General features: G+C 51.6%; 7 protein-coding genes across 7 annotated transcripts; 3 read left to right on the forward strand and 4 right to left on the reverse strand.

Moving 5' to 3' along the window:
• Positions 1-143: 143 nt before the first annotated feature.
• POJ06DRAFT_261945 (nuclear pore protein 84/107) lies at positions 144-2,704 on the forward strand. Its single transcript, XM_056188683.1, has 3 exons — positions 144-261; positions 316-440; positions 489-2,704. The coding sequence occupies exons 1-3, from the start codon at positions 187-189 to the stop codon at positions 2,641-2,643; spliced, it is 2,355 nt and encodes a 784-aa protein (XP_056041081.1). The 5' UTR covers positions 144-186; the 3' UTR covers positions 2,644-2,704.
• On the reverse strand, positions 2,705-4,687 carry POJ06DRAFT_261947 (uncharacterized protein). Its single transcript, XM_056188684.1, has one exon. The coding sequence runs from the start codon at positions 4,560-4,562 to the stop codon at positions 2,853-2,855; it is 1,710 nt and encodes a 569-aa protein (XP_056041082.1). The 5' UTR covers positions 4,563-4,687; the 3' UTR covers positions 2,705-2,852.
• Positions 4,688-4,862: 175 nt separating this feature from the next.
• Positions 4,863-7,801, reverse strand: POJ06DRAFT_36032 (acyl transferase/acyl hydrolase/lysophospholipase). The gene is made up of 3 exons (XM_056190931.1): positions 7,491-7,801; positions 5,491-7,437; positions 4,863-5,443 (listed from the first exon to the last, which is right to left on the reverse strand). The coding sequence occupies exons 1-3, from the start codon at positions 7,663-7,665 to the stop codon at positions 5,163-5,165; spliced, it is 2,403 nt and encodes an 800-aa protein (XP_056041083.1). The 5' UTR covers positions 7,666-7,801; the 3' UTR covers positions 4,863-5,162.
• A 1,185-nt stretch (positions 7,802-8,986) lies between these two features.
• Positions 8,987-11,008, reverse strand: POJ06DRAFT_36045 (uncharacterized protein). The gene is made up of 5 exons (XM_056190932.1): positions 10,798-11,008; positions 10,115-10,744; positions 9,727-10,050; positions 9,345-9,661; positions 8,987-9,291 (listed from the first exon to the last, which is right to left on the reverse strand). Exons 1-5 carry the CDS (start codon positions 10,902-10,904, stop codon positions 9,224-9,226), a joined length of 1,446 nt encoding a protein of 481 aa, XP_056041084.1. The 5' UTR covers positions 10,905-11,008; the 3' UTR covers positions 8,987-9,223.
• Positions 11,009-11,038: 30 nt separating this feature from the next.
• Positions 11,039-12,578, forward strand: POJ06DRAFT_261957 (uncharacterized protein). The gene is made up of 2 exons (XM_056188685.1): positions 11,039-11,325; positions 11,376-12,578. Exons 1-2 carry the CDS (start codon positions 11,293-11,295, stop codon positions 12,240-12,242), a joined length of 900 nt encoding a protein of 299 aa, XP_056041085.1. The 5' UTR covers positions 11,039-11,292; the 3' UTR covers positions 12,243-12,578.
• Positions 12,579-12,941: 363 nt separating this feature from the next.
• Positions 12,942-15,199, forward strand: POJ06DRAFT_36085 (Cullin repeat-like-containing domain protein). The gene is made up of 3 exons (XM_056190933.1): positions 12,942-13,363; positions 13,411-13,949; positions 13,996-15,199. Exons 1-3 carry the CDS (start codon positions 13,123-13,125, stop codon positions 15,103-15,105), a joined length of 1,890 nt encoding a protein of 629 aa, XP_056041086.1. The 5' UTR covers positions 12,942-13,122; the 3' UTR covers positions 15,106-15,199.
• A 16-nt stretch (positions 15,200-15,215) lies between these two features.
• On the reverse strand, positions 15,216-16,353 carry POJ06DRAFT_261963 (inorganic pyrophosphatase). Its single transcript, XM_056188686.1, has one exon. It carries the CDS (start codon positions 16,244-16,246, stop codon positions 15,293-15,295), a length of 954 nt encoding a protein of 317 aa, XP_056041087.1. The 5' UTR covers positions 16,247-16,353; the 3' UTR covers positions 15,216-15,292.
• Between the last annotated feature and the right edge of the window lie 43 nt (positions 16,354-16,396).

Here is a 16,396-nt window from a genome sequence, read left to right on the forward strand (position 1 = left end):
GCAATCTAATGTGAATTAATACACTATGAATCGTAAACATCGCCCACATCCATATGATCGCCATCTCTGGGCTGTTCAGGGTTAGGGTAATTTCGGAGTGGTGACGCGGGTAACCGTTCGGACAACATATTGTCTATCGGGAACATTTTCACGCCCCTTGATCCAACATTCGGCAGTCCAAAATTTATGTCGCTCGAAGTCTTCAAGGCCCCGGCCTCGCCGCGACGGAAAGCGCGGTCCTTGCGGACTTCGCTGGCGCGGGTGGGTAGCTACTGTGTTGTGGATAGGTTCGAGGCTAACATACGACTGTCACAGCCACCAAGCTCATTCGCGCCAGACAATTACTCTGAATTAGACGACTTTGCACAAGTGTTTGAGACCAGCCGGTCCGGCGATCCACTCGACGCGATCCGCGGCTACATGCGGATCGCAGCAAACAGGTAATTGTCCAATCGTGCTAGTCCTGCAGCATCACGCTAACAAGACAGGGTCGACAAATTAATCTCGCGCGACGCACCGCAGGACGAGATCGAAACCTGGTCGCTTGAACGACGGACCTGGATCCTGATCGACATTCTCTACTCGTACCGGTCATCCGCGCCGGCGGCAAAACCGAGGCTAAAAGTCCACCCGCTGACGTCGAACACGATCGCCGAGGAATCGTTCTACCGGCAAACCAAACATGCCCGCGAAAACCTGCTCGTCATCGCCTGGCTGCAGCGAACACTGTCGAACCCGCCTGGCCCCGAACTGCGTGGCGTCAAATGGCAGGTCACGCGGGCCGAGGTCAAGCACAAAAAACTGGCCGCCCCCGGGTTTGCCATCTCCACGTCCGCGACCGTCGTCAAGACGCTGGACCCGGACGGGCCGGTGCGCGAGAACGCGGCCATCCATCCTGACGACGCCGAGTTCGACCGCAGCCTGTTTCGCCATGTGTTTGGCCTCCTCCAATCCGGCGACTACGAGGCGGCCCAGCAAGTGTGCGACCAGACCGGAAACTACACCCTGACGGCGGCCATGAACGGCATGGTCGAGTATCGGGATCCTGTCCTGGACGGCGTCGTGCTCAATCCGGAAGAATCCGTCGCCCGGGGCACCAAGCGCAAGGCCCTGTGGCGGCGCATGTGTCTGCAGCTCGCCCGCGCACCCCAGGCCGACAAGTTCGAGAGAGCCATATACGGCCTGCTGTGCGGCGATCTAGACAGCGTGCTCGCGGTGTCCGAGTCGTGGGAGGCCCAGCTGCTCGCCTACGTCCTCCATCTCGCCGCGACCGAGATCGAAACATACCTGCGCCAACACGACCGGCTTAATCTCGCCAACCCGGACCTTTTGGCGTTCCCCCAGTCCCAGGCCACCTCGATCAGCGACATCCTCAACGCACTCTCAAAATCGCCGTCGCCAGTCGTTCGCGCACAGTCTGACCATCCTCTGCGTCATATTCAAGGCGGCATCATCAACAACGTCGTCGCAAACATCATGCGCGATGCCCGACGCAAGATCGAGAACGTGAGGGACGAGGTCGAGGATTCGAATGTTCTCATGGACGACGCATATTTGCTTCGATTTCTTGCACACTTGGCCCTGTTTCTAAAGTCGATCGGCATGGACGACAGCGACGACGACGAAGACGACGACGACGCGGTCGCGGTTCTCAAGTTTTATGTTCAGGATCTGGCTATTTGCGACAAGGGCCATCTTGTTCCGCTCTACGTCTCACAATTGCCCGAGCCCGACGCCATCGAAGCATACTCGTTCTTGCTGGCAGACATCTCCGACCCAACCAAGCGGGCCGAACAGTTTCGCCTGGCTGACAAGTTCAATCTCGACATTTTCAACACTCTGCGGCGGACGATCCAGCGCGTGTTTGACGAGCACGAGGACGACTACCCCGCGGTCGAGTCGCACGCGGACTTGGACCTGACCCACGAGTCGCCGGCCGACCACCAGCTCTCGAATTCGCTGCTGTGGTTTGTCGACGCCCAAATGTGGGACGACGTGGTCGATTCAGCAAACGCGCTGTATCTCCGGTTCCTGCTGTCCGGCAAGATCAAGTCTGCCGAGAACCTGCGGGCCCTGCTGGCGAATTCCCAGCTCTACACCGTGCTCGACGACTTTGAACAACAAGTCGACTACTCGATGGCCGAAATCGAAGACGCCCACTTCCCCGGAACCCAGTCCCGGGCTGAGTTCCGACAGTACGACAGCCTGATCGTTGGTGTCGGCCTGATTCGTGAGTGGGACGCCGTGCACGCGGCCGACAAGGTCCGCGACCGCGCCTGGCGGTTAAGGGCCAAGGACGTGATCGATCGAGTCAAGCCGGCGCTGGTCGAGTTGATTTGCGGGTGGATGACAACCTCGGCGACGGTTGAATCGGACGACAAGCGGGACGCGATTCACCGGCTGCGGGTCCTGTACGTGCCCTATCTCTTGCTCGAGCTCCATCGCATCCTCCAGCAGGGCCAGCCCATCCACAAGACCTACCGCAACGATGCGCTCGAGTTGGTCAATCTTGTCGCGTCGGACGAACTTGATATCTACAAGCTGCTGGTTGAAGCCGACCGGCTCGACGAGTATCTGGTCGCGGTCGCGTCGGTCTCGTTAGTTGTCGGCGCCGACAGCCAGAACGGTATTTGGAGGGTGTAGGATGTGGCATAGAGTTCTTTCGTGTACAATACGTGTATATATAGACCGATCGAGAAAATTTTATTCATATTTACAGGCCAGTTATCTACTCATACATAAACATAAAAAAGTCATGCCGTTCGTTACCAACATATCCCAATAAGTTTCCCAAAGAGCACCAATAAATATCCAAACCAGGCATGTCGCGGCCAAAAGAAAAAAAAAAGAATTTACTGCCACTCCCACATCGCCTCCTTTGATTTCTTCGCCAAGTCCGCCACGGCCGACGACATTTGCCGTCGCCCCTCGCCCGCCCGCCAGACCTCGTGCGGCGCCTCGACAATGCTCCAGTTCCGCAGCTTGTGGGTGTATTCGGATATCTGCCGCTGGTAATCGGCCCAGCCTTCGGTGGATCGAATCATTTCCTGGGACGATATAACCGCGATCGGCGTGTCCATGGGCAAGATATCCCGGGCGGCAATGATCTCGTACTTTGTGAACGTGCGGGCGGCGACCTGCTCCTGGAACTTGGCCAGGTTGAATTTGCCGCTCGTGGCCTGGGACCGGCCGTAGATGCGGTCTCGGGACGTGCGGCCGCCGAAGATCCACCCGAGGTGCTTGTCGATGCCGAGCGGCGACACGAACCCGTGGATCCAGTACGCGAACCCGCGGCCGGACGAGCCGACGGTCGACGTGAAGTAGTCCTCGTGGTACGTGTCGACCAGCACGAGGCCGTCGACATCGCCCGCGTGCCTGGACGCGAACACGCGCGAATAGATCCCGCCGACGCCGTGCGAGACGAGGATCCAGGGCCCGCGCTCGCGCAGCTGGCTCAGCGCGTCCGAAAGCGCGTCGATCGCCATGCTGGCCGACATTGGCGACGGCGCGTTGTCGGAGAACGCCATACCGGGACGGTCCCAGTAGCAGTAACGATAGTTGTAGATCGGCGACGCGTCGTCGTCTATTTCCCGCTTGAGCCATTCGTGGGCGAGAACTTCAGACGACGTCGAGCCAGGCTCGATGAAGATTGTCGGGTCGCCTCGCTTGTCCTGTGGGCGATTGCAGAACACGTGCACGCGGTAGAAACCGTCCTGGACGTTGACGTATTGGCCAGGAGGACTGACGCGCGAATCGTACGTGTCAACCGCGAGCGTGAGCGTGATGAGGACGACGAGCACGAGCAGCACGATAAAGACAACGAGTTCCCACATGACGCTGCACCACTGTCTGCACGATCGCTGGGCGCGAGACGACGACAACCGGTGGCCGATAAGCCGCTCTTCCAGGCCCCGGCGCGATCGCTCAACCGCCAGATTGCACGCCAGGACCCAGCCGGCGCTGAATATGGTCCAGAGCATGATCAGTATGCCGAGCACATTTCCTTCATAGTTCCGTAACTTGGGGGCACTGACAATGAAGATAAGGTCAATAAGAAGGAACGCCATCATCATCCAGTTGACAATTCGCTCGGACTTTGACGGAATACCGAACGCGAACAGCGAGATCGCGAGGTTGCCGATCGACACTAGTACCAACATCATGATCAAGAAATTGCCGCCACGAGTGTGGAGGGCCGGAATAGTGAAAAACATGGAGATGAGAAATAGTAAAAACATGATCACGGCGAACACGGCGAACAAGAGCGACAGTCTCCTCATGGTCCGGATCCAGAATATGTTGTACGGATTGATGGCCGGGTCTTCGGCCGAAATCAGCAACCGCGTCCTCTCGTCTGCCTCCTCCAGTCCTGGTGAAAGAGGACGATACTGCTCGTAAGACTGTCTATGCTCCTCATGCGTAGGCGGACTCGGCTTGCGAGGCTGCTGCTCCTGGCTCTCGCCTGCGCCTTGACGAGCTTCGCCCTCCTGAAGAGGATGGTCGCTGTCAGACGGGGTCGGCTGGTCACCCTGCGGGCTGCTGTTCTTGCTGAACAATCCCATTTTACATTATACGGAATAATAAGGATGTTGGATATTGCTGTTTGTGTATTTATCCGCAAAAGCGACTGACAGGGTCTTTTTATGTGTCGGATGAGGATCGATGTTGATCCTTGCTACTAATGGTGACGTCAAGGGGGTCCCAAGATCATCACGCGCAGCGCATACGGAAGCTCCGCCCGGCTATCGATTAGCGTCTGGAAATAGCAAATGTGCGGCGCTATTATTGCGACAATTAGAACTTTGCTATCCATGACGTCGATTTTGATATATGGACAGAATTGAGTTTGGCTAACAAGCCAATGCGACAAAGCAATGCCGCGCATGCATGACGACACCGAATGCGCCTATCGTATGGAAGAACTAATAAATGATAGCTATAAAACAAAAGTATCGCAACAAACAACTCTGTATGCGATATCAATTGTCGACAGTTCGGGCGGATTAGCCGAAGGTTGCGTTCGTTAATCCAAAGCCGTAAATGCCGTGACCATGCTCGCGAACGTGCGTAATTGCCGGTATAGCCATTGGGTCCACGCAGGGTCGACAACCCATTGTTATAATAGTTTGAGCACTAATGTCCATTGCAAGGAACGCGCCTTATCAGCCGTTCCGCCTAGAATGCAAGATACTATCCTTCCAGAGCTCCTTCTGGGCTCGTTCACGTTCTAGTCGCAGCTGCTTTTTTCGCTCGTAAATCAGTCTGACTGCACGTCTGATCCGAGCTTCGCCTTCGCTGAAGTTCGTTTGAGCCAGTCCGATTATGTTATCCACATCGTCAGGAGTGTAGACAAAATTCCACGTGCTCATGTATGGAGATGTATCCGGATCGACACCTGGAAGTTTCTTGTTCGGAATCAGAGGACAATACACCACAGTGATGCCTAACATTATCAGGATCATATAAACAACTCGTGCACAATAGGCTCACCGGCATTAGGAGACCGTAACTTGTACTCTTCGTCGATCGTATCCGCATTCTCCGCCTCATTCATGTTGACACTGTCTGCACTTTTGCTTTTGTCCTCTATAGTACCCGTCCATATGGTGACCGGTCCGAGGGTTTTCGCAGCGGCCTCAGCAGATCCAGTACTTTGTTTGCCTTTTGATCGCAAAGTTTTCTTTCTCCAATCCTTTTCCTTCTCCTTCTGGATTTTGCCCAACGCTTCTCCAGTGCTCTCCACTTCCTGACTTTCCTCCATCATTTTTAAGTCCTTTTCGAAGTCCTCGCCTTTTGGCCACCCAGCTTCCACGGGCCAGCCGAGAATACCATGCTTCTTCGTGTACCCAGCTGTCAATTCCAGCCACGGCACGTCTGATACATCCGCCGAGCAGTCAAACGCGAGAATCATGTCAACTTCCCGCTCTGGCCGCAGAAGAGGATACATCGCCAGATTATTATCCAAGCCGGCATCCATCAAGTTAATATCTTTCGCAGTATGCATACTTTCTGGACAGGTCCGAGGCAGATACGACTTCAATCCAAGCAAATAGTTTGGAATTCCGGCTGGCGTAATTGGATGCACATCCCTTAAATTCGCATCTTTTTCCTTCATTATATTATCTAGCGACTGGGAAATGGCAATATCTGGTAATGCAGGCCGAACTTCCTTGTAAAAATGGCTTAAAGTCGCGCAAAACGCAGATCCAAAGGTACCGAGCAACAGCGTCAAGTTGAGCTCTGGAACCGCCTCCACTGACGTACCATTTCTCCATTTGCGACCCAAGCTCCACGTCGGAATCCACGCGCCAGCTTCCTCGCATCCAACCTCGTACGGAGTGAATTCGAACCACTGAAACCACGACTCACGTTTCTCGGTCTCTTGTATCGCAGTCTTTTCTGGTTGGGTTGCTGATTTGTCGACCGCTTCTTGTTCGGCACTTGTTAGTCCGATTTCGTGACGGACGGCTGTGTAGATAGGCATGGGTACAGCACCTGTGTCCACAATACGGCGTTGACTCGAGATTTTCAGGATGTCTCTATCAACTATGACTTCATTCTTCGGCACGAGTAAACGTGACGAGAGTAGCACACCGTAAATATCAGCAATTGCAACGCCAGTGTAGCCGTAATGCATCTTCTCAATGATGCCATGGAGAAGATACTTGTCCGTGGGAGCCGTCGTAAGCAGTTCCATAGCCGCGGGTAAAAAGGCAATATGAATGCCAGTTCGCGCTTTGATGTGGTCGATGAGCGTCGTCGTATTGTATTCCGCGACGGTATAGAATAATGCCATTAACCATGTAGACCCACTGACACCTGCGAGATACGTAGTGCAATCAAACAGCCCCGTGTTCTGCAACGCACTGATGTATCCACACGTTGCAATCATTGCTCGGTAACCGCCGCCCGATCCAGTAATGGCAATGGTTGGGATATCCCTTTCGTCGATGCTCGACTCGGGAATATCGAGGTATCTCGCAATCCCTTTCTTTGTAAACTTTGTTCTATTATTCCGAAATTTGGCTTCCTCGTTTGAAAGTTGCGGACCTAACCGGACAAATGCCGGACTCCATGCGATTTCGGGATTGAGCGTGATATCAGTACTGTCCTCTACGATTTCGTATCCCAAACTGTCTTCGCTTTCCATATCCATGACGTGTTGAATCTTCCTCATCCATGCTGGTAGCGAAATAGAGTACGATACAGAGTCCTTCATGGCTTCTACAACAGAATCCCATGATGTGTCACCGATCTGAGCCATCGCAGCTTGTAGCTGATTGTAGTATTCAATTAAACTACTCCATGTACCTGGTTCAGGTTCTTTTTTGGGCGGTTCCTCACTCAGAATCGGTCGCTCACTTTTCTGCAGCGTTATGACTGTGGCTCCGAACGCACCTGCTGCAAAGAAAACGTACGCAACCGCTCTTGCATATTCTAGAGCGTCCAATTAGTTGAGATGTACCTCAATTTTCAGCCTTAATCCGTACCTCTTCTGGAAAATGTACAATCTTCCGCGACACCGCGAGATGATCTAATCCAACCGGAACAAACTGTAAAAGTAAAACTTTCCCAGTTCATGTGCTTTTTGAGGTGATTATTCGCTGTCGCGTGGACCTGACCGATTCGTGCCCACCGTGGCCAACCCGATCTAAACCGCAACATGGTAATTTCCTAGTTCCGATTCGTGGCAATTAGCCTTATTACTAAAAGCAGCCAACTAAGTAGACGAATGCGGGCGTCATCCGCGTGGGATTATGCAGCACCGAGCTGCTCGGGTTGCTCGAATTCGTGACGTGAAGGCTACGGCATGAGGTTAGGGCAAAATAAATGATCCGACAGGTCAACCGGAAGTTGTATATATCCAGGCAATCAGTGGATGATCAATAATCTGCAGCATCACTGTGGATATCGACATCTATGCGAACTTGTATGCCATTGGAATTGGACCTGTGATTAGGTAGACTCAGACTAAACCTCATTCGGCCAGCCTGACCAAGTTTCTCCCGCCTACGTTTAATGGCCATGCCTCTCTTAACTCGGTCTTTAACTTTAACTTCTCGCAACATGTAGGGTTGCTCAAGATGTAGAAGGTCGCTGTCACTAAGACGTTCGCTGTAGCCTCAGTTCCAGCTATAATGGCGCCAAGACTTTCAGAGTGTAGACGAGCAGGACTCTTGTACTTCATCGGCAGAGATCTATCGAGAAGCTTATATATCAGACTCCCCGGACTTTGGCACTCGGTGCTGCCGGTGGTCTTCAATTGCAGCATTTGTCTTGATCCCGATGTTCTGAAACTTTAGAGTGATACTCGCTAAATCATTTTGGGCCTATTCATACCTGCTGATGTTGCAGGACTGATCGTAATTTTGGTGCCGGCTTAAGCAAATGTTGGTACCACCGAGAACGGACTGTGGCTATATGTCCCACAATTCCGAATTGACGAATGAAGGCTAGTAGGCGTAGAAAGCCTCCGCATGCCCTATGGAACTCGGCCCGGTTCAAATAGATACCGTATTCCTGGTAGAGGTCTCTCAATTTGCGGACATAACCGCCTGACTGGTACGCGTCATCGTAGTCGAGAATTGGCAGCTAATCTAGGACCAGGGAATTTTACCAGCGGGCTGAAGTATAGGTGATATACCGAACGAATAACTTTCACACCCAGATATGTGATTGCAGCACTAAGGATGTGACATGTTTACATGGAACGGTAGCAGAGGATTCTACAGATTATATGGAGCTCTAAACTAAAACATAGCGCTATTAGTTCATTTATAGGACTGTGAATATCATGGTCGGTTGACTTGGCCGCCGTCTCGCCCATCGGCCATCAGCCAGCAATAGAGCCCATCACTCCCTCTGTATGGCCATATCCCCCCTGCATAGTCAATCCCCACAGTAAGAGCAACGCCGCACTGGTGTTTACGATTAACCGATGTATGAAGCCCTTCATAAGCCAACACATTGCATCGCCCACATCTTGCAAAACGTGGCAGGCATGTAAGCTCACATCTTAACTGCAGATTCTATGATTCCAAGCTTGTGGAGACGCACATCGGATAATGTCACAATTGGACATTCAAAACCAGGATACGTTCTGCATCCAGGCTCTCGCCCCAGGGCTGAGTATGAGCGCCAAGTCAAATTGGTGTATTGAGCCAATCCTGACTGCCCATTTCGGTCAAAGACGCAAGGACTTTTGCGGTGCGAGTACACATCTCTATCCTTGCTCTAAAGCCTTCAGAGTCCGTGGCGTCGTATCCTCATTAAGAAGCTTGAGGTAACGCTCTACACATATTCAGTCAGCTCAACCCACTTCTCGAACGTCTTGCTCAACTCACCGCAGCCCAACCACCTCTCTCCCACGATCCTCAAGAAATTCCTTAGAATCCTCAACTTTCTCATTCCCTCATTCGAATCACTATCCATCAATAGCCACCCCGTTACGATCGCTGCTGCTTTATGTACCAAAAACGTGACAAATGGTGGGAGGAAGTTGAAATCAATGGACTGCATACCCAGTGTAAAGGGTTCAACTGTACTAGTTATGGTGGAGACGATGGAGATAAGAGATGTCGTGGCGACGGATTTGCAATTCTCAGTTACGCCGGCAATAAGAGGCACTTTGCTACCGTCTTCGAATGCTAGGAGAAGGGCGCTATTCCAACGTCAGCATCGACGTACCCATCCACAAACCCAAATCTGTAAAGGCTGGCAGCTCACGTATTACAAAGACCCAATCCACCGGCATAGAGTTGGACCCCGTCCCCGATCTCCTCATTCAGAATCGTCTGGAGATTGATTAACGTCTCAACGGTCGAAATCAACTCTTTGAATGCGTGCTCTGCTGTGGGGCTGTTTAGGGTGGTATGGATCTTATCGAGGAGGGAGGAGGCTTCGAAGAGACGAGCCAAGCGGCAAATTGGGTTTGTTCGATCCTGGTGGTGCAAGTGGGTCGGGCACAAAGTTGGCTTGAGGAGATCGTGCAGGGACTGGGATCGTAAACGGGTTAGAGAGGGGTGCGGCCCGGATTCTATGGCGATGTATCTAGAAGCAGTAAGTAGATGACACCAAAGCTTCAACTCCGGGAATTCTGTCAAGAGGGGTTCACCTATCCAGGATAAGAATTCCACACCAAATCAATACTGTCTCCTCTCGCTTTGCCCCGTCATCTAAAGAGTGAGAGGGCGAAGCATCTGCCCCTGGGTGAATTTCAAGTGCATCTGCGGCTCTGACTGCGGCTCCAATTGAGATATAAGCTGCTGGGTAGAAGCCATGTGCGACTTCGAAAAGAGTCACCAAAATCCTTGATTGGACAATCAGAAAAGAATTGATTCCAAGTCCTTCGGTTGCGGTCATGCTGCTCTTGGTATAGAGATACAAGGATTTGAATTCGGAGGGATCATTGTCATCTTCTGGAGACGAAGCTGGAGTGGTTGTGAGAAGGATAATGGACAGGCAGAGTAATGCGACATCCAGGGGAGCTTCGTCCCATGTTAGTGAGAGACGGCTCCGCAACCTGGGTATCGAAACAATGGGGAACCATGGCTCGATTGCTCGGCAGTAGGCTGAGAGAGTATCTTCCGGCGTGAGGGGCCCAAATTTTTGGATGATAGCGTCCTTGAGGTGGCTTGGTGTAAACGTCCCTGAGCCGAGAAATATCTCTGGCCTGGGGGACGGTGAGGGAGTTGGACCCGAGGACGACACCCGGGGGAGTTCATACTTGCATGTTTGACGGAGTCTACCGAGTTAGCAATATTGTAGGGTACGAGTCAACAATGTTCGTTCTGGTACCTTGTGCAGAGTCCACAGTATGGAATCGCCTTGTCGCAGCGCCTTTTCTGGGTACTGCATCGTGTGCAAGCTTTCTTGGCAATCAATTCACGGCGTTCGGTGCTCATTCTGTTAACTGACTCGAGGCAAACCACTGTCACGGTGTTGTGTTGTGGTCTGCTGGTGGAAGGAATGTGCGGGGACCGGCGGGATTTTGAAGGGTTTAAATGCTTTGTAAGAGCGGGTGGGTTCCGCAGTGGGCGGGCTGCCTGTGCGGGACATGCGGGATCGTGATCGGGAAATCTGTGCGGGCTTTCAAAGCTTCGGTCTTGTGTATTCCCATTGCGTAGAATCTTGGGCGGAAAAAATAATGCAAGAGATTGCTAGACTGCAATGGAAAAGGTATAAAGGAACTGTCTCTTCCTGCTGGAAGAATGCCATCAAACCACCATCTCATCTTCTTTCAAAAACATCGATCAGACTTCAATTCTGACAAAGCTCCTCTACATTTTCACCATGTCTGAAATTAAGTCGGTTGCAATTGCCGGTGTAAGAAGTTCGATGAACGCATGAAAGGAAATGACTGACATCTTCACCAGGCTTCTGGCAGCCTAGGGCCTCATGTCCTCAAAGCACTTGTCGATGCAAACTTCCAAGTCACGGTTCTTACACGATCCAAAAAGCAAGGAGCATTCGACGCCAGCGTCAAAGTTGTCGAAGTAGACTTCACATCCGTGGAGTCCTTGACTGCCGCGCTCAAAGGCATCGACGGACTCGTGTCCACGATGGCCGCTGCGGCCATCGAGAACCAGACCGTCCTCATCGACGCCGCCATCGCTGCCGGAGTGAAGCGTTTCATGCCCTCCGAATATGGCTCTTGCACGACCAGCCCCAAACTCGAAGCCCTCCCAATCTACGCCCCAATGTTCAAGATCAGGCAGTATCTGCAAGAAAAGGCGAAGGCGGGAAAACTGACCTGGACTGTCCTTGCATGTGGTGCCTTCTTGGATTTCCTGTTTGGTGGTCCCATGTTGCTGGATTATGCGAATCATAAGGCGATTTTATTTGACGAGGGTGACAATAGAATCAGTTCTACTTCCCTGCCGAATGTCGGGAAGGCCATTGTTGGAATTTTCAAGAACTTTGAGGCTACAAAAAACAAGATCGTGCGATCTTCAGAGGTAATCTTGACGCAGAACAAGTTGTTGAGAATTGCGGAGGGGGTGAGACCGGATATCAAGTGGGAAACTAGTAAGGTTCAGACAAGTGCGGTACTAAAAGAGGGTCTGGACGAACTCAGCGCTGGAGACTTCAGCATGCCGGTCATTATGAAGATACTGAAAGGTACAGCTTTTGCTGGTGACATTTACGGGGGCGCTTATGATGAGACAGACAATGAACTTCTTGGTGTCAAGGAGTTGACGGAGGAAGACTTGAAGAAGCTCGTTGCTGGGAAGCTCGCATAGAGTGGGACAAGGAGGAATTGTAGAACGGTTAGGAAGAGAGAGATTGCGAGGCGCCAATACCATCGTGCTCCTTCTGTTTGCCCTTGAGTGACAGGACCAGACCTTTGGGAGAGTTGATCTCATCGGTCAAGGAGAAGATCGAAAGGATGTTGAAGCGTTGTTGAAGCAAATGCGAATAGAATGACAGAAGTCCATGTTCCCCTAAATTGTTCGCCCGTGAACTTGCACAGGGTATCGCAGGGTTGTTGTAAAATAGGATATCGGATTTATGTCCAAGGGATTGCAAAATTGGTAAACGCGTCGTTCAGTAATTCATTGACGCGTTTTTCATTGACGCGTAATGATTGCCTGAATTGAAGTTTGACTACTGCGCTAGCGTCATTGCAAAATTACTATTCGACGCTCCCATCCTTATTCGTTGCGAATACACGCAAATTCTACGAATACGAATAACGAATACGAATAAGCAAAAATTTATTCGTTTACACCCCTACCTGGGACGATTCTATGAAAGTTGACCACCTTGTTCAGGACGTGTGTACTTTGATATTCTCCTAAGATCGTACGTGAAGTTCATCTCAGAAGTGTGAGATTACTGTAGTTCTGTGTACGCTGGATTAGTAGTAAAGTTGAGAAGCACTTGCTTTTAGTAGAAATCCGCCAGAATCTGACCGTAAGCGAAAATCTTCACTGCGTAGCTCTACAACAATGTGCTATATATTTTAAAGTCTCAATTAAGACACTTTGAGCCGCCTGAGAAATCAAGTTCAAAATCTGGGGTGCACTAACGTTCGATGTTACTGACCTCCCGTCGCCAAATTCAATAGCGCGACATATCTATCTCCACCCGACCACCGCGACCCCACCACGGTATACGAACATGTCGCGGCCAGGCATGATCCGCACGGCAACAAACAGTCAACTTGACGGAACATCCTCCATCACGCAGTCCGTAACCCTGGAGTCCACGGCTGCGCTCGAGCTGGCTCTGCAAAATGCCGGGCTACTCGCGCAGCAGATCACGGGATCGTTGGCACGATTAGGCAGCGCCAGTACGACCATAGAGAACGCTATTAAGCCGATTTCGGGGTCGACGCAGACGTATACGAATATTGCCAAGAGTGAGTCTTTCTAATTAATGAATGGAATCGAAGGCTAACGAAGGTAGATGTGGAGGCGGCGGTAAGCGAGTTGGAGGTTTTGCGGTTGCACCAGGCAGTGTTCGAGGAAGAAGAGCCGCGGATAAGAAGAGGCAATCTCGAGATAGTGGAATACTCTCTAAGTATATCTCGCCTAAAAGCTGCCATCAAGTCGTTGGAAGGTTCGACACTCAAGAGTTCGCAGCAAGTGACTTTAAAAATGAATCAGCTCATCAACACGGCGGTGTCGAACGTACGCGACCGGTATCGCAAGACTTTGATTAGTGTATCGCCGATTTCAGAAAAAGAGGATACGTCAGAATTTGTGTCGGAAATGCCTGAGGATACGGTAAAGGCTCTGTCAATTATGGTGGACTTTTTTATGGTGACGGATATGTCGGCTGGAGTGCCGATATACGCAGATATAAGGGGGAAGTACATTATTCACCATTTGTCTGTCTTGTCAGAAACGGCGACCAAGACGGAGATTAAACGCGTGAATGGGTTTTATCGGAAAGGTACTAGTCCCTTTAAGCTCTATATGGATAACTTGCTGAGAGCGATGGTGGTATGTTTTACTGATGAACTATAATGCGAAATACTGACTGTGGTAGACCGAGGAAAAAATGATTAGGGCAATATTTAAAGCGAAAGCGGACATTCAGAGTGCGCTCTCGGCGACTCTTAAAGACTTGGAGAAATCATTCCAGGCAACCGTACAGGCCATCAACGCCGTCATCCGGAAGAATTTAATCACGGACTGTTTCTACGCGTACGATGTTATTGAGCAGATCCACGTTGCTTCTGGAGAAATTTTACTTGCTACGGAAATCCCTGTATTCAATCTTGAATCCTGCAGCAAAGATCTTCGCAAAACCGCACAAGACTCATTTTACGAAATACTTCGCCACATCGAGGCAATCGTGAGCGGGCTACCAGCTCTACCTGTAGACTTCGCGGTTCTCGACATTACTAAACAGGTGACTGCATGGGTTTTGAGGCTAGCCGACTACGATACTACGCTCGCGTCACTCTTGATTCCTCTTGGAGCGCCGTCTGCGTGGTCGTTGAAATTGTCCTACCATTCCACGTTTAGCACTGCGACTGGAACCAGCACGCCAAAGAGCTCGTACATGGGATCGGAAATTCTGTCACTTTTTATTTCGGAAATTTTTGACGACTTGCTAGTTAATATTGAAGCCAAAGCGCGAACACAGTACAAGAAGGTCACGCGCGTTGGTCTGCAGGTTATTGCCAACTTGTTGTACCTCGAACGTGGCCTGCGATCCTCGCAGGAAGTTTCGGCCATACTAACGTCAGGTTCGGGGATTGACCGGCTGGACAAGATCCGCAAGCGCTCGTTGAATATGTTTTTGGACGGGTGGAAGATGTGTGCCTCATATCTGATGGATGTCACTATCGTCCGATCTTCTAGTACCGCATCTGGTGGGAAGGCAATCATGAGCTCGAAAGATAGGGAGGTGATTAAAGAGAAGTTCCGCAATTTTAACACAACGTTTGACGAACTCGTGGCGAAGTTTAAAGAGTATAGCTTCACCGACGCTGAGCTGCGGGCGTATTTGGCGAAGGAGGTCGCGTTTGTTTCCCCCCTTTATCAGCGATTTTACGAGAAGCACAAGGCGGGGGAGTTTAGTAAACATACGGAAAAGTATATCAAGTATAACAAGTCTCAGCTTGACCAGACGCTGGCGTCCCTCGCGTGATGTCGAGCACAGTACTTAAAAAATTCACCTGTGGTGCCTGGGGTTCATTTTGAATTGTAAAAGCGATTGATTCGGCGTTTGGAAGTTTTGGATTGGATGATTGGACAAACTATGCTCAATACAATTAACTTCAATAATTGACATATTTATCTTTTGACCGCATTCATATTACTATTGAAGCGACCGTCTAGTTGCTCCCTGCAAGGAAGAACCACTTGTCAATCGAAGAGTCGATCGGGGCAGGACCCAAGTTGTCGGCCGCGGGGATGCTGAGCGCGGCAGCGTCGGTGTAGTCCGAGGTCCCAGCTAGGGTGGTATTGGTGAGCGAGATTCCCTTAGGGTCGGTCTTGCCCTCGATGAGCTTCTTCCAGGCCTCGGCAGTTTCGTGGACAACCTCCATGGCGTACTTCTTGTTGCGGCATTCGCCGGAGAAGGCGAAGTGGTTCTCTGGCTTGCCGTCGGGCATCTTGTAGATCCGGAACCACTCATTGGTCGCGCGGAGAAGACCGGGAAGGTACTTCTCGACGTCCTCTATGTCGTTGAGCTTGGGCGCGAGCGGATCGCGCACGTCAATGGCAATGATTTTCCAGTCGGTCTCGCCCTCGTCGAGGAGCGCCATGACACCGAGAACTTTGACCTGCTTCACCTCGCCCGGGTACGAGACCTGCCAGCCAATCTCGCACACGTCCAATGGGTCGTTGTCACCGACGGCGTGAGTGTCCGGGTGCTCGACGTTCGGGTCCTCCCAGGTCTGGGGCAGCGCGCCGTAGTTGTGGATGTAGCCATGGTGGGGGAAGCAATTGCGGACGTAGCGCAATTTGCCCTTCTTGATGTCCTGCTTGATCGGGTTCAGGGTCTCCTCCTTCGAAATCTCGAGCTTCGCGTTTGTCCAGCGCGGGACCTCGACGATCATGTTAAGGACAGTCTTCTGTTCGTTGGCGAAGAGCGGGATGTCGTGGAAGGGCGAGATCGGGACGCCATCCTTCTCGATGAACACGCGGTGCTCGAGCGTGTTAGCGGCGCCAATTGTGCGGGTCGTGTAACCGGAGGTCATTGCGATGGTGGAGGACGTGCGGATGTGAGAAGAGACCTGGAGAATGCGATTGGCGATACAGATAGGCGAGCGGGTGCGAGCGGCCATGTATTTATGTGTGCGGCAGAAGTTTTATCGCTATTCGCGATGGGCCCGACGCTTACTGTGGCCGGACAAACGCGCCGCCTTGCCTGCTGCACCATACAAAAGACTCATCCGTCAAACACAACTATGGCTGCGGTTCCAACTGCGCAAGCA

The sequence above is a fragment of the Lipomyces tetrasporus genome (genome assembly GCF_029532465.1).
Source record: "Lipomyces tetrasporus strain NRRL Y-64009 chromosome Unknown POJ06scaffold_11, whole genome shotgun sequence".
NCBI lineage: Eukaryota > Fungi > Ascomycota > Lipomycetes > Lipomycetales > Lipomycetaceae > Lipomyces > Lipomyces tetrasporus.